The following is a 24,506-nucleotide window of genomic DNA, read 5'->3' as shown; positions in this document are numbered from 1 at the left end:
CCATTCTCCACCAGTTGCTTTTTATTGAACAGTTACTTTTTTCTAATATTTACTGGAAATTCTCTATTTCAATCCCCTGGCTCCATCCCAGCCAAAGCCATGTTTTGTTTAATGTTTAATACGTCTGTATTATTGGAAGATAAAGGTCCCACATCCCCAGTGGCCAGAGAGCCCCATGTCCATGAATTCTAACCTACTTGTAAAAATGACTGAACATACTTTTTAGATTAATAATTAAGAGACATACTCTTCCTCTGTTGACTGCCATTTTAATAGAAAAAGAATATAAACTTTTACATTATAAAATATATTTCATTTTTTCCCATAGAAACCTAAAAAACACTAACTATAAAATAAATGGATGCTTAAAAGCAAATTTCACATAGTATTGCACCAGTGGGGGAAACTGTGTATTTGGCCACAAATACCCACTAGACTCTGGGCACAAAACATCAGTGAGCACACAGAGAAATTCCGGTGAATGATAATCTGACTGCTACATGATCTTTTGGTCTCTGTCCCACCTCACTTATGATTCAGAGATTGATCTTTGGATCAGGTCCCCAAAATAAGCAGTGATTGTCTTCAATCTATTATTAAGAAAGTTTTGTTCTATTTCCACTTGCCCTCCAGGCCCAGCCAAGGATGCCACCTGAAAATGGAACAGAAGAAAGTCATATGTACATAAGCATGATTTCAAAATAAACCTTCCACTCAGATGCTTTATCAGACAATACCACTCAGGCTTTTTATTTAAGACTTTCAAATAATGAGGCATCTCAAACACTGTCACTTTCCAGGTGGGTATTTGTGAAGTGTTTGGTAGCAGAAACACTTGTTGTTTCAGACACTTTTGACATTACGGGTAGGACCACGGTGCTATGTTATTGTATACGACCTACTCTCTCCAAAGCCAGAAGTTACAGAACTTAGAGGAACAGAAAATCAACATATCCTTCCCAAATATCAGGTTTACTTATTAAGACAGAACACATCAGAGAGCGAGACAGACCTGTCCCTCTCTCACAGGAGCTCCAGCTTCTATGCCCTGACTCTTGCTTCCTGGGTGGCCTCTGTGCTGTTCTCCCAGCCTAAATCACCTCCTCCACCTGCTGCTCTTGGATGTGTAGATTTTCAAGTCTCCCCTCCCCCTTTATGTGATTAAATATATTGCTTTTTTTGTGGTCTACTCGTAAATGGTGACTGGCCCCATTATTGAGAAGCTAAAAGCACCACCATCTCTCCACCTCCGAAGAGTTAACCTCAAAAGGATGCTTCACAAGAGCAATGCTTTACTATCCCAAGTCCTTACACAGACAAAGTTTCATTTTAGTCCAGCATCTTTTGTCTAACCTCTCAGGTCTATTACTAGCAAATACACTCCCTTCTAACCATGATTACATCACCAGAGACCAGTTTGTTGAGGGTGGCAGCAGAGTGAAGAGAAAGGGGGATGCAGTGAAAGCCTGGGAGTCAGAGACCTGGAGACAGGGAGTGGGGGATAGAGGGCTCCTGGAGTACCAGGGACCAGTGCCAACAGCAGAGGCACACACCTCTGCAGTCCTGTCCTTGTAACCAGCAACACTGCAGTGTTCTGCAAAGAGAGGTGCCGTTTGGAGACAGGGAGTGGGGGAGAGAGGGCTCCCGGAGTACCAGGGTCTGGTTTGGAGGTGAGACATCTCAATGGTATTACATGTGCTCTACCAGCTTCCAGCAGGAAGTAAGATTTACTGTGTATCATCAATGAGCATGTATTCTAAAGCACTTCAACTTCCTCTTAGAAAAATGTCACAGATACAGAAATAGGGAAGATGCAAAGGTCATTCCATGGTACATGCTGAAAGAAAAAAAGTAGGTTGTCCCACTAGGAAAGTAACAATGTCGATATCAACCTCTCCCACTGAGATGCAAAGAGATGGCCGCGTTTTTATCAATAGGGATAGATGACAGCAGAAGTCAAACAGTATCTGTTACAATGAGAAGAAGCACGTATATATCCCACTATTAACTAAAAAGGCATAAGATAATTAAAGTGAAACTAGAAATGAAAAATAGTGAAGTCATCTCAGAGCAGCAATTATTAGGAAGAAAGAAGTGTTTCGTTTTCTATTCTGATATCTTTGTGCCTAGGCAGTGTATTAAAAAGCAGAGACATCACTTTGCTGACAAAAGTCTGCATTGTCAAACATGGTTTTTCCAGCAGTCAAGTATGGATGTGTGAGCTGGACAATAAAAAAGACTGAGCGCCAAAGAACTGATGCCTTTGAACTGTGGTATTGGAGAAGACTCTTGAGAGTCCCTTGGACAGCAAGGAGATCAAACCAGTCAATCCTAAAGGAAATCAACCCTGAATATTCATTGGAAGGATTGATGCTGAAGCTGAAGCTTCAATACTTAGGCCACCTGTTGCAAAGAGCCAACTCGTTAGAAAAGACCCTGATGCTGGGAAAGACTGAAGGCAGGAGGAGAAGGGGACAACAGAGGATGAGATGGTTGGATGGCATTGCTAACGCAATGGACGTGAGTTCGAGCAAATTCTGGGAGATGGTGAAGGACAGGGAAGCCTGGTGCGCTGGAGTCCAAGGGGTCACAAACAGCTGGACATGACTGAGTGACTAAACAACAGCAATCTTTGTGCCAGTCTGATTTTTCACAAGGAAGGGCAAATGAAGAATTTTGTCTTAACCAATGAGAGGTGTATTGACTAGTATATTTAAAATATAATTGTTTCACAGTAATTTATATATGAATTAAGATATAACTTAATATAACATATTATAAATTATAATATAAGTTATAACATAACTTAATATAACATTTCTCCCATTTCTTTAAATAGTGATTTACATAAAGAAAGTTGAGACTGGCAAAGCAGAAGTCTTCTCTGGGTGTGGGGTGGGGATTGAGAGGAAGAAGAAGGAAAGGACAAGAGATGAGGCGGGTGAAGAGGAGCGGCACTGAGCTGAAACAGCAGCAAAAAATCTGCTGGAACAGGGAGAGCAGAGCAGCCAGAGGCAAGCGGCCACATCTCAGTTCTACCAGTAACTTGCTCATCAATGCAGAAAGCCATTAAGATGAGGTTTGGCTTCTTAAATCTAAAAAGCATGAATATTATCAATCTCCCTGAAAAGAGCACCCTGTAATTCATACACAGAATTACATTAAAACAAATCTGAGAAGGTAGGGTTTCCTGCACTTGGGGGTTTAAGGTAGAAAAAGGAATGAAGATGTCTTACATGGGAGTTTTTGAGGTTTATGACAGATTATTTTATTCAACAACTACTGAGTAAATGGCTCAAGGGTTTTTGTTGTAGGTAGTGGAGTGCACCAAAACCAAAACCAAACCAAAGGATGCATTCACGAATCTCTCATTCTAGCCAGGACACTCAGACGATGGACAACTAAAGCAAGTACTGAAAACACCCATCTAGTGTTTAGAAAGAAATTGAAAACAAAATTAGTATGTTACTTTAAGTGTTCTATTTAAAAATGATTTCTAACCTTAGCCTTTTTGTGTTTCTAAAAGACATTTTCACAAGTACATACATTTTCAAGAATTCTGGAGTTGAAATTATAACTATGTAACTAAAAATTATCAAGCAAACTTACCGCCATCAATTTACAGCTGTCTTTATTTTTCACTAGTAGGTTTAACTGACAAAATGTCATCTAGTTCCTTCCCCTTTTTTAAGTTTAATAAATTGAGAGGGGTGGGGGAAGGAGAGGGAGAAGAGGAAGGGAAGGAAAGAAGTAAATAGATAAAAATCAGCAGTTCCCAGTTACAGGCTGTATTTTTGGTATTGGACCTACATACACTACATTTACCAAAGGAAACGCCAGTCTGTTTGGACAGGAAGTACAACTAAGAACTGGACTCTCATGAACTCGACTTCAGGTCAAGCATGCCACTCTGCTCTTTCTAAATCTCGCAGTACCATCTCTTCTCTCATTTAAAAAATCCTACATATGGTATACCCATGGCTGATTCATGTGGATGTATGGCAGAAACCAACACAACAATGTCAAGCAAGCATCTTCCAATTAAAAATAAATTCAAAAAGGAAGTTATTAAAATATATCAAACAGATCAAAATTGGAAAAAAAATCCTATATGTGGATAGATTTTCTTCATTTAAAAAAGAAAAGCTGCTTTTCCACAGTAATTTGATCCAAATTCAATACTGGTATAATGCATTTGAAATTTCAAGTTTTTTTTTTTACTTTTATTATTCTCTAGTATCATTACTCCCTCTAGAGGTAGAATATGTGAATAAGCTAGCTACCAACTGCAATTCTGGCAGGTGTGTGAAGTAAACCAAAGGAAAAAAGTTCACTTTCTCCTTGGGCAAGCGTTCATTTAACTAGAAAAAATATACTCACTCAAACTTTTGTGACAGTGAATTTCCTATAGTCATTCAAGTACCCAAATATCCCATCTAATGTTTAATAGAAGGATCCTTAAACGATCCTTAAAGGATCATTTAAACTAGTGAGACTAGTTATGATGTACAATTTCTTAAAATTTTTTTCCTTTTCTTGATGTGTAATATTTACATGTGAGAAAAACAGAATTATGGAATAGGCTCAGCCTTATCTTGGAATCTAGAACGCAGATCTGAGTCACATGAGTAGCAGATGTTAGGTTTAATATTCAATTTGATATAAAAATACATAAAGCCAGGAGAGAGTGCTTTTTCTCCTGTCATAGCACACACTACCTGAGAGACCCGACCTTTAGACACAAAGGCTCGCCAGTAGATGACAAGCACCAAGATCTAAGACCATCCCCTTAAAACTCAGGGGAAGAGCGCAGACTTGTTCCTTCTGTTTCCTCTTCCTTTAACCCAGAGCATCTCACTGCTAGCGGCACATGACAATCACTTGGGGGGGTTAGAAATTCATGTGTGGGCCTCATCCCAGAAAGTAAACTGGAGAGAACCTTCCCCAGCAGACTTGAGTGTCAGCAGTTTAAAAAGCTACTCAGTGACAACTGTACAACTCTTAGAAGAAAGCAGGAGAAAATCTTCAAGACACTGAATTCAGAATGCAGCCATTTCTGGAGATGACATCAAAAGCACAGGCAACAAACAAGAAAATGAGCTAAGTTGAACTTATCAAAATGAAAACATTTTGTGCATTTGAAGGCACTACTGAGAGAGTAAAGAGGGAATCCCTGGTGAGCCAGTCCCTAGGACGCTGCACCCTCACTGCAGGGAGCTCAGGTTCAGTCCCTGGTCGGGAAACTAAGATCCCCCAGGCTGTGTGGTGTGGCCAGAACAACAACAAGAGTAACAAAAAACACTTCAGAGGCAACCCATAGGATGAGAGAAAAAACTGGGAAAGCATATGTCCAAAAAAGGGTTAATACCCAGCAGACACGCACATGAAAAGATTCTCAGTATCCCTTAGGAAAGCGCAAGTCAAAAGCACAGTGAGGTACCATTCCACACCCACTAGGACAGTTACTACCGAACAAAATGACAAGTGTTACTGAGACTGCGGGCAAGTCAGAGCGCTTGTGAACTACCGCTGGGAATGTAAAGTCATTCTGCTGCTGTGGGGAGCAGTCCAAAACCTAAAAATAGAATCACCATGTGATCCAGCAGTTCCATTTGTGGATACATAACCAAGAAAGCTGAAAGCAAGGACTTAACCAGACGTGTGTACACCCGTGTTCATAGCAGCATTATCCACAGCGGTCAAAAGGTGGAAACAACGCTGAATGTCTGCAGACAGGTGACAGGACGAACAAAATGTGTGTGCATACAACAGGATGTCATTCAGCCTTAAAAATAAAGGAAGATTCTGACACATGCTACAACGTGGATGAACCTTAAGGACATTATACTAAGTGAAAATAGCCAGACACAGAAGGACAAATATCTATGACTCCATTTACTGAGGTATATATGAGTAGTCAGATTTACAGACACAGAGGGTAGAAGCTGGGTGTTGGGGGCAGTGGTGGACGGATGTGGAGTTAGTCTGTGATGGGTACAGAGCTGCGGTATCAGAAAAAAGTCCTGAGACATATGATGCTGATGACTGTACCACAACATGAATATATTCAATGCTCCTGGATTGTATGCTTCAGAGTGATTTAGGGTGAATTTTGCCATGAATGTTCTACCACAATTAAAAAAAAAAAACCTACTCAGGTGATTTAATTTGCAGCCAGATCTGAAACCCAGCATTCCAAAGATTAAGCAGATGAAGCAGAGATAGGAAAGCATAACAAACTAACACAAGTACATGTTCAGTACCTAAGTGTTACTGGTTGGTAAAGGAGAAGAGAAAAATCTACAATCTGGAATGTGTGCTTATAAATTAGATTCTGTCATTTTACAATTTTGGGGGGGTGGTGTTTGCACCTCGTGGCTCGTGGGATCTTAGTTCCCTGATCAGGGACGGAACCCATGCCCTCTGCAGTGGCAGCAGTCTTAGCCACTGGACCACCAGGGAAGTCCCCATTTTACAAATATTAAAGATGTGCACTTTCCCCTCTAGAGAAATCATGGTATCTTTACCTATTGTTCCTCTTCCAAATCTTAGTAATGTTTACATTCTTTCCACAACAACTTTATGAAACAGGATCTTCTGAGTAACAGACACAAGAATTTTTGAACATTTAAGGGCCGAAGGGACTGTGAAAAATGATTTACCTCTTATTTCATTTATTCTTCAAAAAACCCATTAGATGGGATAGAAAGAATTTATATATGTGAGGAATGAAGAACAGAAAGAAGTAATCTCCCAGAAGGAAAAAGGAGACAAAACACCAGAAAATTCAGATATGGGACATTAACTTTCATGTAACAGATGCCCTGATAAAGGGAAACAGATGGTGAGAACATAGCTGAATAAATAATGGAGATAATTTCATAGTAAAATACGATGAACAAAGCTCAGTGAGAGTCAGCTCTCAGAGTGTCAAATGGGAGAGAAAGGAAAAACCAACACCCAGCAATGCTGGAGTAAAACTTAAAGATGAAAGACCAAGGATTCTCAACAGCATACTTAGCACAAAGCAGATATGTGATGAAAGTGAAACTGAAAGTCGCTCGTCCGACTCTTCGCGACCCCATGGACTATATAGTTGATGGAATCCTCCAGGCCAGAATAGTGGAGTGATAAGTAACTACAAAACACATCAACGAAAGCATGAAACCAAGACATCCTCAGATCTCTGTGAAGCAGTTATTATTCTAGGGAAAAAACCAACATGTTTAAAATAAATGTTTGTGATAAGAACAGAACAAGGACATGTGAATGTTAGTCAAGTGACCCTACACCTCAAGACCATAGAAAAAATTGTTGGTCACATTAAGGTTTCATCTGTCTGTGTATTTCCATCAAACCTATCATTTTCAGGAATACCTAACACCTATTCTCAAGGCAGGCTTCAGTAAAGATACCTTGGCTATGTCAAGTGCGCAAGACTGGAACACAATGCATTCATCCTTTCAGGACATGGAAAGCCCTGAGTGTTCTGTTTATGGTCATGTACGCCAGGAGCCAAGGAGATGAACAGGATGAAATGGGCATGGGCAGACTTAACTGCTAAGCACTTCCAGTTTTCTAATAATAGAAAGAAAAAAAAAAAAAAGCCAGGCACTTCTCATAAATATGCTCTCAAGTAAAGAAATACTCTCTTTTTCTGTCCAGTCTCTGTAACAGTCACACCAGAGGTTTATAGAAGATCTTCAGTAACGGCTTACCTGGTCAACATCAGCATTTCTTGGAAGGAAAAAAATGATATTTTTAGTGATCTTCTGGGAAAGTCTGAAAATTTCAAAGGTGGACAGTAGTTAAGGAAAAGTAACAAAAACAGCAGTTGATTTCTGAACAGAGATATGTTCTTCAACTGTTATATCATAATCCAAATGTATTCCTATATGGAACAGTGCTCTATGTGTGTACGTTGCTCAGTCATGCCCAACTTTGAGACCCCATGGACTGCAGCCCTCCAGGTTCTTCCATCTATGGAATTTTCCAGGCAAGAAAACTGGAGTGGGTTGCTATTCCCTTCTCCAGGGGAATCTTCCAGACCCAGGGATCGAACCTGGGTCTCCTGTATTATAGGCGGATTCTTTACCACTGAGCTACCTGAGAAGCCCAACAGTACCTCTAATGGGACCTAAAACAGAACAAAGGTCCGTCTAGTCAAGGCTATGGCTTTCCCAGTAGTCATGTATAGAGGTGAGAGTTGGACTATAAAGAAAGTTGAGCACTGAAGAATTGATGCTTTTGAACTGCGGTGTTGGAGAAGACTCTTGAGAGTCCCCTGAACTGCAAGGAGATCCAACCAGTCGATTCTAAAGGAAATCAGTCCTGAATATTCATTGGAAGGACTGATGATTAAGCTGAAACTCCAATACTCTGGTCACCTGATGTGAAGAACTGACTCATTGGAAAAGACCCTGATGCTGGGAAAGATTGAAGGGTTAGGGTTAGGGTTAGGATGGAAATATGGAAAAATGGAAATATAACCTCATATTTGCTGTAACATTTGGCGATCAATCACCAGTTAATTTTTATGCAAAACAAACTGGAATCTATCAAGTGCTATTAGCTAACATCACTCCTGTTCACTAATTTCACACACACACTTCCTCTCCACAACCACCGTTGAAGTGAACTCTAGGACTTCCAAAGGATATCCGTCAGGAGACATCATGGTGCTGATGTCAAAGATCTCCGCAGTGGCGTAGTCTGGTCCCCCCCAAGGTGGGCTGAGAAATACAATGTCGGCCGTTAGACTCGAAGCCAGCTGCAGGAAATCTCCACAGATGAACTCGATCTTGTCCACTACGCCATAAATTTCTGCATTATTGCGAGCAAGATCGATCTTAACAGGATCAATATCGATGGCAATCACTAAAAATAGGAACAAGAAAGAGGAGTTCAATGATACTGATTGTCAGTTATACGGATGAGTTCATCTTCTGAGCAGTCTTTATTTTCTGTGCGTTTAAGTCCCTTTTAAAAAGACTTTTTAAAGGGAGATTTGGTCACATAAACGAGAGAATTTAATTTAAAAATTTCACCCTACCTAGGAAGATTCACCTGTGCTATATCAAGAAAACAAGACTAAGGACGTGGCCTGCAGAGCTATCTCATTCAGGCCGCTGGGCCAAGGCAAGCAGTGAGGTGGCTACCCAGCATCCCAAGGCTGGTCTGTGGTCAAGAGAGCTGGATGGTAGACACTTGGGAAGGTGATGGCTGCACAGACAGCTTAGAAATGCTAAGATTTCAGAGAAGACCAATTTCCTCAAGATGAGGCAATGTCCAAAAGTAGACAGATTTGACAATGTCTACAGAAAGGCAAATAAAACACTTTTTGACAAACCTATGTAGCCAACTTATGAAGAAGAGATGCAAAAACACCTGCTGGTGATGTTTAATGAGACATTTTAGGAAGAGGGAACAGACATCATGTTTTTACCATATGGACTCTCATTTAATTTACTTCAATTTCATAATTAGCAACGCAAACGTAAGTTAATTCCAACTCACTCATGCCTTGCAGTAAATTACTCATGTGCACCTGTGTGTGCAACAGGATGTTAGTGGCAATATTTTATGTCTGCAAGGGTGGAGTGCAATCCTGATGCATACACCATGGTGGACAAGGAAACAGCTGTATTACAGAAAATGTTGGTTTCAAGGTTTGTTAATGCTTTGGGGAAATAATGCACTAAGTAAAAATCACGGGAACAATGAACACTGGCGCCAACCCTATGTTGCAAAATCATACATCCACAACACTATTCTTCTAAATAACATTCATATTTATAAAAGGGACAAGGTCCTTTTTAGCTGCTTAATCTGCTGAATTGATAGCATGGAGACAGATGCAGAGATACCTTGTCAACAGCAAAAGTTCAACAGAAAAAAGTGACTTTCAACACCAACTGTATTTGGCTAATCGCCCTGTTTTCATCTGTGCTCTCCTGGAAGCCATCTTTGTTTTCAGGCCAAACAGTGTGAGCAACTCAAACTGGCAGGTGAACGAAGTGCTGATAGGTGCTGGAGGATACTGCGGGGAACTGCAACGTCCAAGAACGGCAGCTACTGGCCACCTGTCCAGTCTCATAAAGCCTCCCCCGAAACCCATCCCAGGAAACAGCACATGTACCCATCTACTTGACACAGTTCCTGGGAGATATTTAGTAACAAGTTTTCTTTTCTGGGATTCCAAAGTCAAACGACCATGAGGACAGTCTAATATTTAAAAGGTTCTTAGTGTCTTAGGATGTCAAAGCTGAAAGGTAACACATGGTTCTCTCAATTTAATGTCTCCTTTCCATTAAGATTAAAGGAAGTCCAAAATCATACAGCGGGTGAGGGCAAAGCTGGACCCCACCTCCCCTGCTGCACCATCTACGCTTCTCTTCTTCCAGAGAACAGTCTCCCATTTTAATAGTTTTACTTTTATATCATGCTATAATCTTGCCACTGCTGAGCTGGGTCTGTGTGATCTTGGGTACATTATTGCATGTTTTATTTCTGATTATTTGTAAAACCCAGAAAGTATGAAAGATACATATCACAAGACTGTTGACTAAATACATTGATACATATTAAACACTTACACCAGTACACAAAGTGTAGTCTTAATATATACTATTATTGTTAAATATTTGGCATTAAATTATCAATGATTATATCTCAGTAAAGATAGGGCTGAAGGAAAATGAAGCGTCTGATGAATAAACTGAAATTAATTAATGAGTAAACCACTGATGACCAATTACCTCTCTTCCCTGTTAGGGCAAACTGAATGGTATTTCCTCCAACTCCACAGAAGGCGTCCACCACAGTGCCACTCTCCAAGGACTGGCTGACCCGGCCTGCGATATGCTCCGCAATCTTCTCGGGAGTAACTGAAAACCAGCCCTCTGCAAACGGAGAGGCTTCTGTTAGGACATTCAGTGTCAAGAAGCCAAGGCAGACACAGACACAGCAAACATCGATGTATACTACTGAATAAATACCTAAAAAACAACTCAGTTTCTCTTTTCAAAAAATCATATATTATCCAGTTTGAAAGAAAGGTCTACAAATTTTGTTATACACAGAGCAGTACTATCCCCAGTCCCAATTTCCACATAAACAACCACCTCTACTCTTGCCTGATTCTTTTACAAAACCCCTCCAATAACTGAAAGTAATACTGGTTTTTCTGTTTGAAGTAGTAACAACTGCCTGCCTATCGTGGAAAATAGAAAGATAGCTGTTCTAGCTGATCAACTCCCCAAACTTCACTGAGGCTCACAATTAATTCATTCCTAGAGGGGAAGTAATGAACCAGATTTGTACCAGACACTTGGCAAAATCTGTAGAAAGCAAGGATGTGACAGCAGGACTGTAGGGTTGTCTTCATCTTCAGAAATGAAGTCCTGTGTCCACTCCACAGGAAAAGGACACTGCCCTCCTTCTTGTCCAATAGAAGGAATTTACATTTTTCAGAATGATATTTCTCTGAACAAAAAATGATGCACCAATTTTCCTATTCCCTCCGCCTGTTTTTTTAACCAAAACTTTAAATGGTTCCTCACTGCTAGAAGAATAAACACATAACCTCCTATTAAAGAATTATCAGTTTCTATTCAGTCTTATTTCCCCAACAAACTCTATGTATGCTCCCTGATATACAATATTTTACAAATAATTTTAAGAGGTTCATGGAACCTCAGAAACTCCACCACAGATCAGTACCTCCTGATTTTGACAGTTAATAAAGACCAATATTTAAGTAGCCCCAACACGAAAATAAGTGTCAGTTTGTGCAACTGAGTGTAAGTTAGCTGTTTAAGGTCATGGTAGGAGAGCTGGAGAAAGAATTCAAACTTTCCAGTGTTAACTGATTAACTTACAGCTTTCTGCACATCAGATGTTCTGTTTAATCATCTATCAATTGTGCTAAAAATACAGAATAAACCTGAGTCTAGAATTTAAGAAACATGTATGTATACAAATTGAGAGACACTGTGGAAGATGACTGGCAGCTGTTCTTTGGAAAATGTCAAAGTCATGAAAGGCAAAAAGGTTGAGGAACTGTCCCAGATTAAAGGAAACTAAAGAAACATGAAAATAAATATAATATACGCTCCTACACTGGAACGAAGAAAAATGCTGCAAAGGACATGATTAGAATAACTGATGAAAGGAGAGCACTACTTTGTTGATTATAACATGGTAACAATGTTAAATTTCTAACCTTATCATTGTTACATAAATTGATCATTGTTACATCATTGTTCTTAGAAAATACACGCTTAACGGGTAGGAGTACCTAGATCAGAAAACACACACACACAGAATGACAAAGCACATGTGGCAAAAGGGTAGAAAGAGCTCAGTCTGAGTGGACGGGACATGAAAGTTTCTCACAATTCTTGTAACTTTTCTATAAATCTGAAATTATTTCAAAACAAAGTTAAAAATTACACATCCACTTTACCTCTGTCTAATTTAATCCCATCATCAAAACGGGAGAAGAGCCTGTACCTCTGAGCCCAGTACTTCACCAGCTCAGGCACAGCAGCGATCTCAGGGGGCGGATTCAGTCCCTTTTTGTTCTTCTTTTTCTTTTTCTTGTTCTTCTTCTGACTTTCAGCTAGAACAAAAGAACAGAACCAATACAGATGCTGACTACAGAAAGAGGAAATCACAGAGGTTATCTACAGCGTGGTTACATCAAATAACTAGAGTTTGGGGCTGCGCTCCAGAACACGCAGCCTACCGAGCAGCGTGGTGGCAGACGCCAGACTAACGGCATTGATGGAGGGGCTCAAATAGCTCCCTATGTGAGTTAACTTTTTATTTTACTGTGCTTGTTCAGCCAAGGGGGCTCTGAGTCTGGAGGCTAGATGATCGTAACCGATAACGAGGGAAAGGCACACTGAGAACAAGGACCTTCCGCCCGTGACAGTGAGAGCACATGCTCACCTTCAGCCTCTGCCTGGCGAGGGTCCGAAGCAGCCTGGGGCACACAGCCCTCTGTGTCTGTCCCAGCGGCTTCTGGGCTGGCCCCGTCATGCTTCTCTGCTCCCACTTCCCCAGATGGACACACGGCAGGACACGGTCCAGGTTCTGCCTCACTCGTTTCTACTGGGTCATCCCCCTTCTCAACAGACACTTCTGGTTCCTCTGAGCCACTGCTTGTGCAAGTGTCTTGCACGTTTTCATAAGAAACCGACTCCGGCAATGCTTCCTCATCCACTGGTTCATTAACCCATTTTAGAAATTTTTCTACCTGAAATGTTAAAAGATGTTACAAGCATGAATTAATTCTCCGTTACAAAGAACATGTCTACCTGCTTTACCATTTGTGAATTGACAAGCTGTGACACAGTATTAGCTCAGATACGTACACTACATCATACAAGTTAATGTGAATAAGTAATTCCAACCTAAATGCACTGTTACCTGGACATACCATGATCTCACTTAAACATAAGACGATGACCTTCCTGCGTGCACTCAACACTAAGAGGATAAAGGTCTCTGTTCCAGTAACTTTCCATTAGGTCTTCTAACAATATAACCATACTATACATTACCATTACAAATGCACTCACCTATTGTTGAGCCATAACCTTTAGTTTTTCCAACTATACAGAAATTTCTGCAATGGCCCAGGCTATTTGATCTATGTTAAATGGTACTCGGCATCAGAGATAAACTCTACAAAGACCTAGTGTCAATCCATCTAAAGAAAATGCAAGCTGCCTTCTAACAAAGCAGCAGAGTCAGTAAAGTGATTCCTAAGAAATAGGTTTCTTCTTTGAAACATGAACAAGGCTCAAGGTCAGATGATGCACACGTCCATGCAATTTTCTAACAAGAATATCCTTCATAACAGGTCTTCCTAAGAGTCAGGAGATGAGAATAAGAGTGACAGACAGGCAATGGGCAGAGACCACGACCCAGAACCTTCCTTTGGGGGCACCAATTGGATACTAAGAGCACAACAGCCACACTGATTTTGCTTCCTCAGCCACACACAGCAGTTATGTTTCAGCTCTTCGTCTGTGCACGAATGTATGGGACTACCACATCCAACACAGTATAGGAAGACCTGTTAAGACTGATCTAACTGGTACTAGGAAATTTGTTTCAGATATAGCCAGGGCCACTCACATAGTAAAATAATACCACAAACCAAGCAATCTGAAATACAGTAAAACTAAAACCAGCGATAAATCTATAGCATGTTTTGGAAGGATGATGAAGTTAAGAAAAGATAATGTGCCCTAAGGGTAAAAGAAAGTCATCACGGGGCTTGAGACTTCATTTCATTGCTCTACAGAGCTGCTCCAAAGGTGGCAAATACAAAACTGCTCACTGGATGGTGCTCTTTTTCTATCACAGAGAAGGATCACTCATGAAACCAAGCAAAAGCAACTCTAATTACTTTTGTTTCCTAGGTACTCAGAAGGCTGGTACAGTAAAATCCGAGAGAGGGGCTGTGCGTGCTCCAGTTAACAGTGTGAGTCACTAAATTAGTCTTGGGGCTCATGACATCACGGTGAACTTGTCAGTGCAAAGTTAAGATTGATCACCTCTAGAAGACCTCAAGATTAAGGCTTACAAAAGCTGCTGTCAGATATCAAGCCTCCAGGATGGTACTTAGCCTGAAACAGATGAGATGTCACTGAACACATCAGACAACATCACCTATTTACTGTTCCACATGTTACTACTTTGTAGATTTCAAACATCCCCATCAGACCACCCCCAAATTACCCACTCTGCAAATTTCATTCACACAACAAAAGCCTTGAAGCAAATGGAACAGAATTTTTGGTGCCCCGACAACCAGAAGAAGCAGGGTTCTCATTTGCAAACAATTAAGCAGCCAGGGTCACAAACTGAGACCGGGTTTGTAAATATAGAGCAAATGTTACACACACCTTACTCAAAGTTCTGCTTTTCTTAAAACCAGTTTTCTCTGACTCTTCAGTGAAGAAGATGTGCTTGTTTTTCATATTGATTTGTCGTCTCATGTCCAAGGACTTTGACTTCCGCTTCATGTTCTTCTGCAGATACCTGACCCGCCGGTGACTGAAGTTGGAAATTCCTCCATATCTGTGACCAAACCAAAAGCAGTGGACTCAGACATGAGGGTCTACAGATTTGCTTCTTTTACGAAAAGATAAGAAACTAACAATTTTCACTATCTCCTATTAGCAGTCAATACTTTTATTTCATTTTTTTAAATTATGGAAATTAGGAAATAAAGTTAAACATGCAGAGGACTTTTTAGGGTTTAGCTTGTAGATTAATTCTCAAGGAAATGTGAAAAACCAAAGGTGGGAATATCAACATATCTTACTTAAAACAGAAAGGAGAAATTATATTGTAAAATGTAACAAAGAAACAGCAGGAAACTATAACCCCAGTGCTCGTCGGGGAAAATACAATTTTTCTCACAGTGAGGTGATGCCAAAGCTCTTCTAACCCTATTCTGGGTATGTTCAAATTATCTTGAAAGTGGCCACTAGATTCTTAAATCAATCTGAACTCACCTAAGAAGTAAACCTCCATTACTAAAGTAACTAGAAAACATCTGCTGATCTAACCATCTGAAATTTTCCAGTCCCAGAAGACAAATGTCCATTGTGAAGCCTTCGTTGACTCTCTGAAGCCTCACTAACTGCCTCTCCTACAGACTATTAGGGACCTACAGTGTAACATATAATTCAGCACTTACAGATAAACTCTGAAGAGTTTGGCTTTAAATGTCAAGTGTATCTTCCACCCATATTATAAACTTAATAAAAAATGTACCTTACCCTTCTCTTTTAAGTGAAATTGTGTGCGCCAAATAGAAGAACAGTTAAGTTAAATTCCAGGTAACAGAATAAATCTCTGTGAATATATAGCAGCAACAGCTACCTAAGTGATTTCTCAATAAAATTACATGTGGTTAGAAATAAATTCTGCCAGGAATTTTAAGATGTAGCAGTTATCAGGAAAACCCTTTATATTACTAACTTCTATAAGCTCTAGCCTTAAATGATTATATGGCTTGGAGTACAAAGAGACAGTTACAATTTTGTAGACTAAAAACACTGGATTGCTATGAAGTGCAACTGAGTTAATAATGTGAATATATCAAATGCACAGTGTTAGTGCTACAATTCTCACTAACAAGAGAGGTTAGTGCTTTGACTGTAACACCTCAAATGCCAGGAAATAGGTAACCACCATTCCCTATCTGCGTATCAAGAGAGCTTGAGGACTGCTGAGTGGTTAAGATTTCTAGAAGAAAACAGCATTGATGGAACATTACTTTTGCCCTGAGCCGTGCTTGAATCCTAGAAGAGAACCATCGTTGTCAAAGTCTGAGTCCGGGTTTTCATCGAGGTCCAGCTCATGACTAAACAAACAAAGCAAACAGTGATAAGCCATTAACTATAGAGCCCACCAGTTCAGGCAAATATTAAAAGTCAACCCATGTAAACTTTCCCATCACAACAGTCAACCACAGTTCACAAACCCAGAGAGACAGGAAGAAGCGTAGCTCAATCAGGATTTACCAAATGAGATCAATTACCTAGTAGTGTTTGGGACACAGTAACAAGCACTCAAATCTTAAATCAAGTAATTACGTCTATTCCTGAACATGGTACAAATATAGATTTCTCCATTTTCTTTTGGAAAAACACCAGTTAACCTGTAACCTTAACTAATCTCCTAAGTGATATCTCTAGAGGTTTTCCTTAAAAGCAAACAATGAAATATTTGAGAGGTATCAACCCAACCAAAAAAGTTACAGAAGAAAAAAATAATGTTAAGAAGGTTCTGATGAAAGTGATATTAAATAACTCAGTGTTGTGTTTAGTTGCTAAGTCATGGCCCACTCTTTTCGACCACATGGACTATTGCCCAGCAGGCTCTTCTGTCCATGGGATTTCCCAGCAAGTGGGTTGCCACTGCCTTCTCCAGGGATCTTCCCAACCCAGGAATGGAACCCATGTCTCCTGCCTTGCAGGTGGCTTCTTCAGTGCTGAGCCACCATCCCCACCTTTTGTGGAAATCTTCTAGTGATCTCTACTACATGGGTGACAGTAACAGATGAAAATGATGAGAAATAACCCTTGCAAATTAAGTTAAGCTCACTGTATGTATATGTAGAACCTAAGAGGTCCCAAGAATATAAGTACACACAAGTACACACATAGTCTCTGCCTCTAAGAAACTGAGGAGTTAGTAAGAACACGTGCTGTTTAGAAAGAGCAGGTAGAGGTGTGCTCCCCTTTAGGAAGCTCCCTAGTTTCTACAGCGTGCTGGTGTGAGCTGGAGAGAAAGGTGGTGAGTGGCTCACCTCCTCTTGAGTTTGCTTCGCTTCTCTTCAGGCGGCTCGTCTCCACTATCGTCCCCATCAGTCCCACTGGGGTGGCGTCTATCTCTGACTGTGTTTGCTTCTGAGGACTCCTGTGAATCTAAAGAGGTGGAGATATCACAGTGGGTTTCCGTCCCTGGTTTGACAACTCTTCTGTCATTTCCAAAGGCAATCAACATCTTCCAGGGCCTTTCCTGAAAAGAACTGCATGCCAGACCACATCTACTTATTCTGTGTATCCACATACAGAATCCACAGCTAGGTCTATGAAAGTCTAAAAGTTCCCATGATCTAACTACTTGAAATGTCAACTCTAAGAAATTCCATGGTGGTCCAGAGGTTAAGATTTGGCGCTTTCATGCCTTCACTGCTCTGGTCTGGGTTTGATCCCTGGTTGGGGAACTAAGATCCCTCAAGCCAGGGGGTAGCCAAAATGAAAAAAAAAAAAAAAGTGAACTGTGAAACTACTTTTCCTCATGGCTGTCCAAATCTATACAAATTAATCCACAAAGTTACCTCTGTGACATGTTAGCTATCACACTTTGATGAAATCCTAATCTAAGTAACTCTAAAGATGGCATGGTCACATTTAATTAAAAACAACTTCTCTTTCTTAAGAAGCAAATACATCTAATGGTCTCTCATATAGCTCTTAAATTAATAACGGAAATAACAAAAAGACAAGCACCAAAAATCTAGGCCAATCTTACCCTGAGCTGGCTGGTCTGTACTTCTGCTCCCAGACGAGCTGGTTTCCGTGGTTCCTCCATGACTCGGTTCACTGTGGCCAGAAGCAGGGCATTCTCTTCTGCTGGGAACTTCACTCAAACACTGACGTCCATCAAAACTTAGGGAAATATCTAGTTGTCTCTGTTCTACTTCCTCTGAATTCAGATTTATGTTACTAATTCCATCGAGAATTTCACTGTGATCTTTATCACTTGAACTAGAGCTTTCGCTGCCAACGGATAAAGATGGAGAAAAAAGTTCGTCTGCTTTCACATGATTTTCGTCTTTCTTGTTGTCAACTTCTATTTTAGACCCACCAGGGTCTGTATCTTGGCTTTGTGAGGCATCAAAAGTCCAGCCCTGAGCTTCCCAGTACTGAAACTGTTCCAGATAGTACCAATACATCTGACTGTAGTGCTGCTCCCACTCCTCCTTTGTGTCTGGAACATTCCATGGTTCTGGACACAGGATCTGATCTGCATGTTTCTCTTGCCAGCTTTGCCAGAGCAGTCCTCCACCGTATTCATTCCAGTACTTTTCCCACATCTCTGTAATTTCCAGCTTTGGACCTACTGTGTTTTCAATGGGAAAACTTTCAGCCTCAACGTCTTTCTGGCTTTGAAGTTTGTACTTTCTGGTGTTCTCATTCTCAGATGAAGAAGGATCGTCCGAAGCTGAAATGTCATCTTCTTCACATTGTCTCCAGGATTCTCTCTTAATTTCATCTAAGTACTTCTTTTGATGTTTTTTCTTTTTCTTTTTCATTATTTTAACTTTGTTTCTAGTATTCATAGATTCCTACAAAGAGAAGTAACTTGAATACAAACTGCACTTAAGAAACTATAAGAATAGGCAGAATCTAAATCTATCTTGACATTAAATAAAATACCCTTAACCTCCCAACCTGGGTTTTAGTGACACAAACAAGTGAATAGTACTATCTACATTCCTAAAAAGAGGAATCATCACGCATGAGACATATCACAACCAGAGCCACAAGTTCTAGTTATAAATACGTACATACATTTAAAAACAGGTGTATGTGTGTGTGCTAAGTCACTTCAGTCATCGTGTCCGACTCTGCGACCATATGGACTGTAGCCTACCAGGCTTCTCTGTCCATGGGATTCTCCAGTCAAGAAAACTGGAGTGGGTTGCCATGCCCTTCTCCAGGGGATCTTCCCAACCCAGGGACCAAATCAGTGTCTCTTAGGTCTCCTGTGTTGGCAGGCTGACTCCTTACCGCTAGCGCCACCTGGGAAGTGTCCTAATTCAAGAAAGCATTAGATTTGGGATAAAAAAATTCCGTGTGATATTTTATGAAGAAACTTAAGAAACAAACAATTAAACTAAACTAATACTTACCTCAAAATTCTTATGTGTGGATATCCTACCAAATTGAAGGGGCAATCCCATACTCTTCATGAGTTCAGCCTCGGAATCCAGTTCACTCTCATCTGGGTCTGGGCATCTGTTGTCGTGGGGCTTTGCAGGGCCCTGGGAACGGCTGCCTTCCTCCTCTTCCGTGGCTTTTTCTCCTACACACAGTGGTTGTTATGTTAGCTTAGTTTCAGAGAAGATTTAAATGCAGGTTTTATCATCCTCATTTTAATGAAAAAGAACTTGAGATCCAGAGTTATTACATGACTTGCTCAAAGTAAAGGTGTGCAAATGTGACAATTTTTAAGGGGAAAAAAAATAAAAGGAAGAAAAAAAGGAATTGATGGGAATGTGGACTAGTGAGGAAGCAGCCTCCTAGAGCCGAGACACAGCTTCTAGTCTGGCTCCGCCTGCCATTGTCCACCCAGCTGCCCACTCAGCGCACCGCACAGAGCGCCTCCTCTTGCTCGGCGCTGTGCATGGACTGAGGATGTGCGAAGGAATACAGCAGGGAGACCCTGGGAAAATGTGCCCCATTTCCACATTCCCATCTGCAGCACCGCTACACTAGAGCAGTGGGTTTAACATGATGACTTGGGGAGTTATTTTAGGAGTTGGTAATAAGAAAAGTGAGAGGCAGGTCTTTAGGCCCTTCAGGGGTACTTCAATCTCAACTGGGATTTACAGCCTGGGGCTCTGTGGGAAAGTTCATTTAATGAAAGGTTTCACTATTAAAAAGGTCTGAAATCCACTGAACTGGAAGATCTTTTCAAGCTCCCTGATTAGAGAAAACCTGTTTTACTTTATCCTATTAGGTTATCCAAAAGTAGATCATACCACTAACTGGACAAAAGCCACTCAAATGCTCTATTTAAAAAATGTGAGACAAAACACTCTACATGAACATACTCAATTAGGGCTGAGCTGCACTGCAGCTAAACAATCTTAGGCAACAGAAGGGGAATCTTACACTACACAGATGAAGCCTAAGAGATCCTATGGGCAGAAATTCTACTAAAAGCCAAAGAAGGAAAGATACCGATCTAGGTAATAAAAGAGACTCCACTCGCCAGCCCACGTAACCCATGGAGGCTCAGGAGAACAAACAGGGAAGATGGATCAGCTACATATGCTGTATGTTCCCCTTGGGCTATGCATATTCCCTCATGTTCAGTGGGACCCTAGGGTCTAGAGGAATCTTACTTGTCACACTGAAACACAACCATTCTACCGGGTGGGTAAGTGATGATGCAATGATGGCTCCGTCATGTGAGAGGGGGGGAAATTTCTCAGGTCACATGACATGCTACTTGTGCTGATTTCACCTACTACACCTTGGGCTGCAGTCTTCCCTCCGTGTCTGGAGAAACATAAAGATCCACGTGGAAGGGACAAATGGGGTCCTGTCAGGGAAGTCTGACAGAGACCCAGGTGGTTTTCGGGTGAGGCTCAAAGTGTAGACGAGATTCTATTTGTTATGTGGGAGAGTTAATACAGATGGTAGCCCCCTTACTTCAGGCCAGACTGTGGATATTCCCTTGGAGTTGACCCTGAACCATTTACCTATGAAACTGCTGAAGTACTGAAACAAGGAGGCTGTGAGAGCAAGGTGGCTCCAATGCCTGGGTAACCTAAGCCAGCAAACCAAAACCCAAGCCAGAGCCAGGGCACTGGGATCTGATAATATGAAACTTAAGCACACCATGCATGAGCAGCCAAGTAAGCTTTCCCAAATAAGGCAAGTGCTTAAACTACAACCAGTCAAATAACCTCCCTGCTTTGCTTCCGCATCTTTTCTATACAGTATTATGGCTAATTTTAGTAAAAAAGGGGCTATAGGCCTTCATACCGTATTACCTGCACTGTTGTCATTGTCTTTAACATAGTAGCCTTTTAGTCCCAAATTGTACAATTTCCGATCTCTGTGAAGCAAATTAAAGAGTCAATACTGACAAAATTAAACTAGAGAAAAAACAAGGTTAAGGCAGCACAGATTAATAAAAAGGTTAAAAAACAGAAGAGCTCTCTGCTAACACATTATTCTTATCTGTAATACAGAGGTGATAACACATAGCTACAGGGTCCTAACAAGGATTGACTGTACATGTAAAACATTTGGTATAATCCTATGCAAGGCACACTATAATGATAACTACTAATTATTAAAGTTAAGTGGCAGCTCTGGATATTGGTGGAAGAATCTGATCCTCCTTGTGATATACAAACAGGGAAATATTCTATAAATTTGCAGTAAGAAGTCAGCATAAATGTCAGAAGATTTATCTTACAGATTTACAAACCCATGTGCAGACCCTACTCCGTCTGCAAATAGGACTAGTAGACAAGACAGTCATGGTCTGAGCTTGTTTTGGAGACTAACATAAAATGAAGTTCTTACTAAACTGAAACATAAATCAAGATTAAACAATTCGGTCTCAGTGAGTTTTAAAAACAGTGAATAGATAAAACTTTTCTTTACATTATCTCCTCTTAAATTTCTTCTTTACTAAGAGAGGAATTTCATAACCAAAATAAACCTAGCAGAACACTTAAAATAAAGGGGGGGGGGGAATAAAAATTAAAAAAAATAAAATAAAGGGGGGTTTATTATTTTATTATTATCTTCCTACCAGCAAATCAATCTGTAATACATTCCATTGTATCTGCCATGACAAGGCCATCTGCAAGAAGACCTAATACAACTTTTCTAATGGAGTGACAATAAATCCAACAAAATAAAACTCTTGTACACTCAATGTATTTTATATTCCCCATTTATTTAGTTTTTGGTACTTCATGAAATATAATGTAGGTGGTGACTTAGAAGGACAGTGAATGGGGAGGGGATGAAGTGCAATTGGCAATATGTCCTCTGACCCCCAACAACTTGGGGCCCCAGTGGGTGGGAGGGCAGCCACAAAAGGGCATCAGTGGTGTGCCGGCCAAGACCCAAGGACATGGGGCTCCATGCGGCCCACAGTGGCAGCCTGCCTGCCTGCCTTCTAGGTGCTGGGGCAGCCTAGCAGGCCCTGCCAGGTCCAGAGGATGGAGCAGAAGACCCTTGTCCGTGGCTGAGGAGCAAGGGAGACAGGTGCCCAAGGTTGTCACCAGTCTACCCCAAAGCTACAGATGATCTGAGGCAGAAAGACTGCCAGCTCTCACATTTCTATGGAAATTCTTTTTCCCATTTAGGGCAACTTTCAAACATCTCTAAGAGTGCTCATCACCAGGGAAGGTGCATTTCTGATGCTGAGTATTCAAAGAATTTCCTGTTATACCTGCTAAGAGATCTCTATAGAGCCATCTTTGAGTTTGCTAAGTGTAACTCAGTCCACAAAACAGAGTGACTGGGGATATGTTATCTGGAGCTGGTGGGCTTCCCTGGTGACCCAGCTGGTAAAGAATCTGCTTGCCATGCAGGAGAGGCAGGGTTGATCCCTGGATCAGGAAGATCCCCTGGAGAAGGGAATGGCAACCCACTCCAGTATTCTTGCCTGGAGAATTCCATGGACAGAGGAGCCTGGCAGGCTACAGTCCACGGGATCACAATGAGACAAGACTGAGCAAGTAAGCACATACACACATACACGCGGACCTGGCACATGATAAACACCAAGTGCACTGTAACTGCTGAACTGAATTGTAAGGCTGGAGACCAGACCTGCAGTGGAGTGACGGCAGGAAGACACTGCCCTCTAAGAGGCCTGGGCAAGCAGCTCATCATCATACCTTGAATACAACCACCATCACTACTGTTTCTAAGTCGGCTTTTTCTCACAGCACCAGACATGTGGGTTGTCAAAATACACGCGGAGTAAATGATTCTTGGAAATTTCTGAAGTGGAAGCAGCCATTTCTCTACTGTAAAGGGACCATGCATTCCAAAAGGAAAGGGAATCCTTTCTAAAATGGCTGAAAGGGGAGCACAGAGATGTTTTGACTCGCCCACTGCCCACACAGCTCATTTGCCGCAGAGTTGGGATGTGAAACCATATATTCTGTCTCTAAGGACAGTGCTCTTAAATTCTGGTTTGGGAATCTGTTGTGGGAGAAAATACCCATGGGAAATGATTTTGCTATGCTTTGTATGAAATCCTAGAGGTCACCACTAGACAACATAACATGGGTGTAATACCAGAAAGTCTATTTCACTTTCTTCAGTTTCCAGTGAAAGTGTTAGTGGCTCAGTCCTGTCTGACTCTTTGCGACCTCAAGGACTGTAGCCCGCCAGACTCCTCCCCCCATGGAATTCTCCAAGCAAGAATACTGGAGTAGGTTGCCATTTCCTTCTCCAGGGGATCTTCCAGACCCAGGGATCGAACCCAGGTCTCCTGCATTGTAGGAAGATTCTTTACCATCTGAACCACCAAGGAAGACCAACAGTTTTTTTTTTTAAAAAGATGTTAATCAAAAGTCAGTCATCTTCAAACCTTCACCCTGTGAGGTCACATTCCAGATCAATTTCATTCGCATTTCATTCCCCTTGCTTGTAACCGTCCTCTCAGGTGGCGAGTGTAAAATAACAACCACCGGCCACCATGTTTTCCCCTAACAGCCCACAAAACAGATTTCCTCCTTCACCTCAGGGCCGCAGGCGACCACCCCACCCTCTGAAGCCCGAGGACGTTTTCCCCTTTCCGTAAGCATCACGGTACCCGAGGGTCGGACGCGCTGGCCGCGGTTCCTAGGGCTCCATCACCACGGGTCTGCAGCCCAAGCCCCACAGGTCGGGGACCGAGCGGCCCGTGTCGGACTTACTCCACAAACGCCCGCGAGCAAAGGCAGAGGATGCGCGAGCCCTCCCGCAGGTCTTCGAGGAAGAGACACATCTCCGCCACAGGCCTCCACTTCTTGCAGTACATCGCAGCGCCTCAGAGGAGGCGGCCACGGTGCAAACGGCGCGGGCCGGCCACCCCGCCGCGGCTCGGCTGCCGGGGCCGAGGGACGGACAGAGGGAGAACCCCTGGCTGCAGGGCAAGGGCCCGGGATGGCTCAAGCGAGTGTCAAGCGAGCAGCAGCCGCCGGAAGTGGTTGGGGGGGG

The 24,506-nt window shown here is 41.6% G+C and overlaps 1 protein-coding gene across 7 annotated transcripts; it reads right to left on the bottom strand.

The window, feature by feature from the left end:
- Positions 1 to 249: 249 nt before the first annotated feature.
- TGS1 (trimethylguanosine synthase 1) lies at positions 250 to 24,506 on the bottom strand. Of its 7 annotated transcripts, none has more exons than XM_043483391.1 (14): positions 24,224 to 24,497; positions 21,323 to 21,387; positions 19,451 to 19,623; positions 19,329 to 19,352; positions 18,067 to 18,883; positions 17,339 to 17,456; positions 16,304 to 16,390; positions 14,922 to 15,096; positions 12,955 to 13,261; positions 12,467 to 12,622; positions 10,758 to 10,901; positions 8,661 to 8,877; positions 7,719 to 7,797; positions 250 to 652 (listed from the first exon to the last, which is right to left on the bottom strand). In XM_043483391.1, the coding sequence occupies exons 1-14, from the start codon at positions 24,325 to 24,327 to the stop codon at positions 530 to 532; spliced, it is 2,589 nt and encodes an 862-aa protein (XP_043339326.1). In that variant the 5' UTR covers positions 24,328 to 24,497; the 3' UTR covers positions 250 to 529. The 7 variants fall into 7 exon arrangements, with proteins under 7 accessions (XP_043339326.1, XP_043339330.1, XP_043339331.1 ...); XM_043483395.1 differs by having other exon boundaries at positions 21,315 to 21,387; positions 24,224 to 24,272; XM_043483396.1 differs by having other exon boundaries at positions 21,315 to 21,387; positions 24,121 to 24,244.

This window comes from Cervus canadensis, chromosome 12, assembly GCF_019320065.1.
Source record: "Cervus canadensis isolate Bull #8, Minnesota chromosome 12, ASM1932006v1, whole genome shotgun sequence".
In the NCBI taxonomy this organism is placed as follows: domain Eukaryota; kingdom Metazoa; phylum Chordata; class Mammalia; order Artiodactyla; family Cervidae; genus Cervus; species Cervus canadensis.
This window is presented reverse-complemented; position numbering and strand designations above follow the sequence as displayed.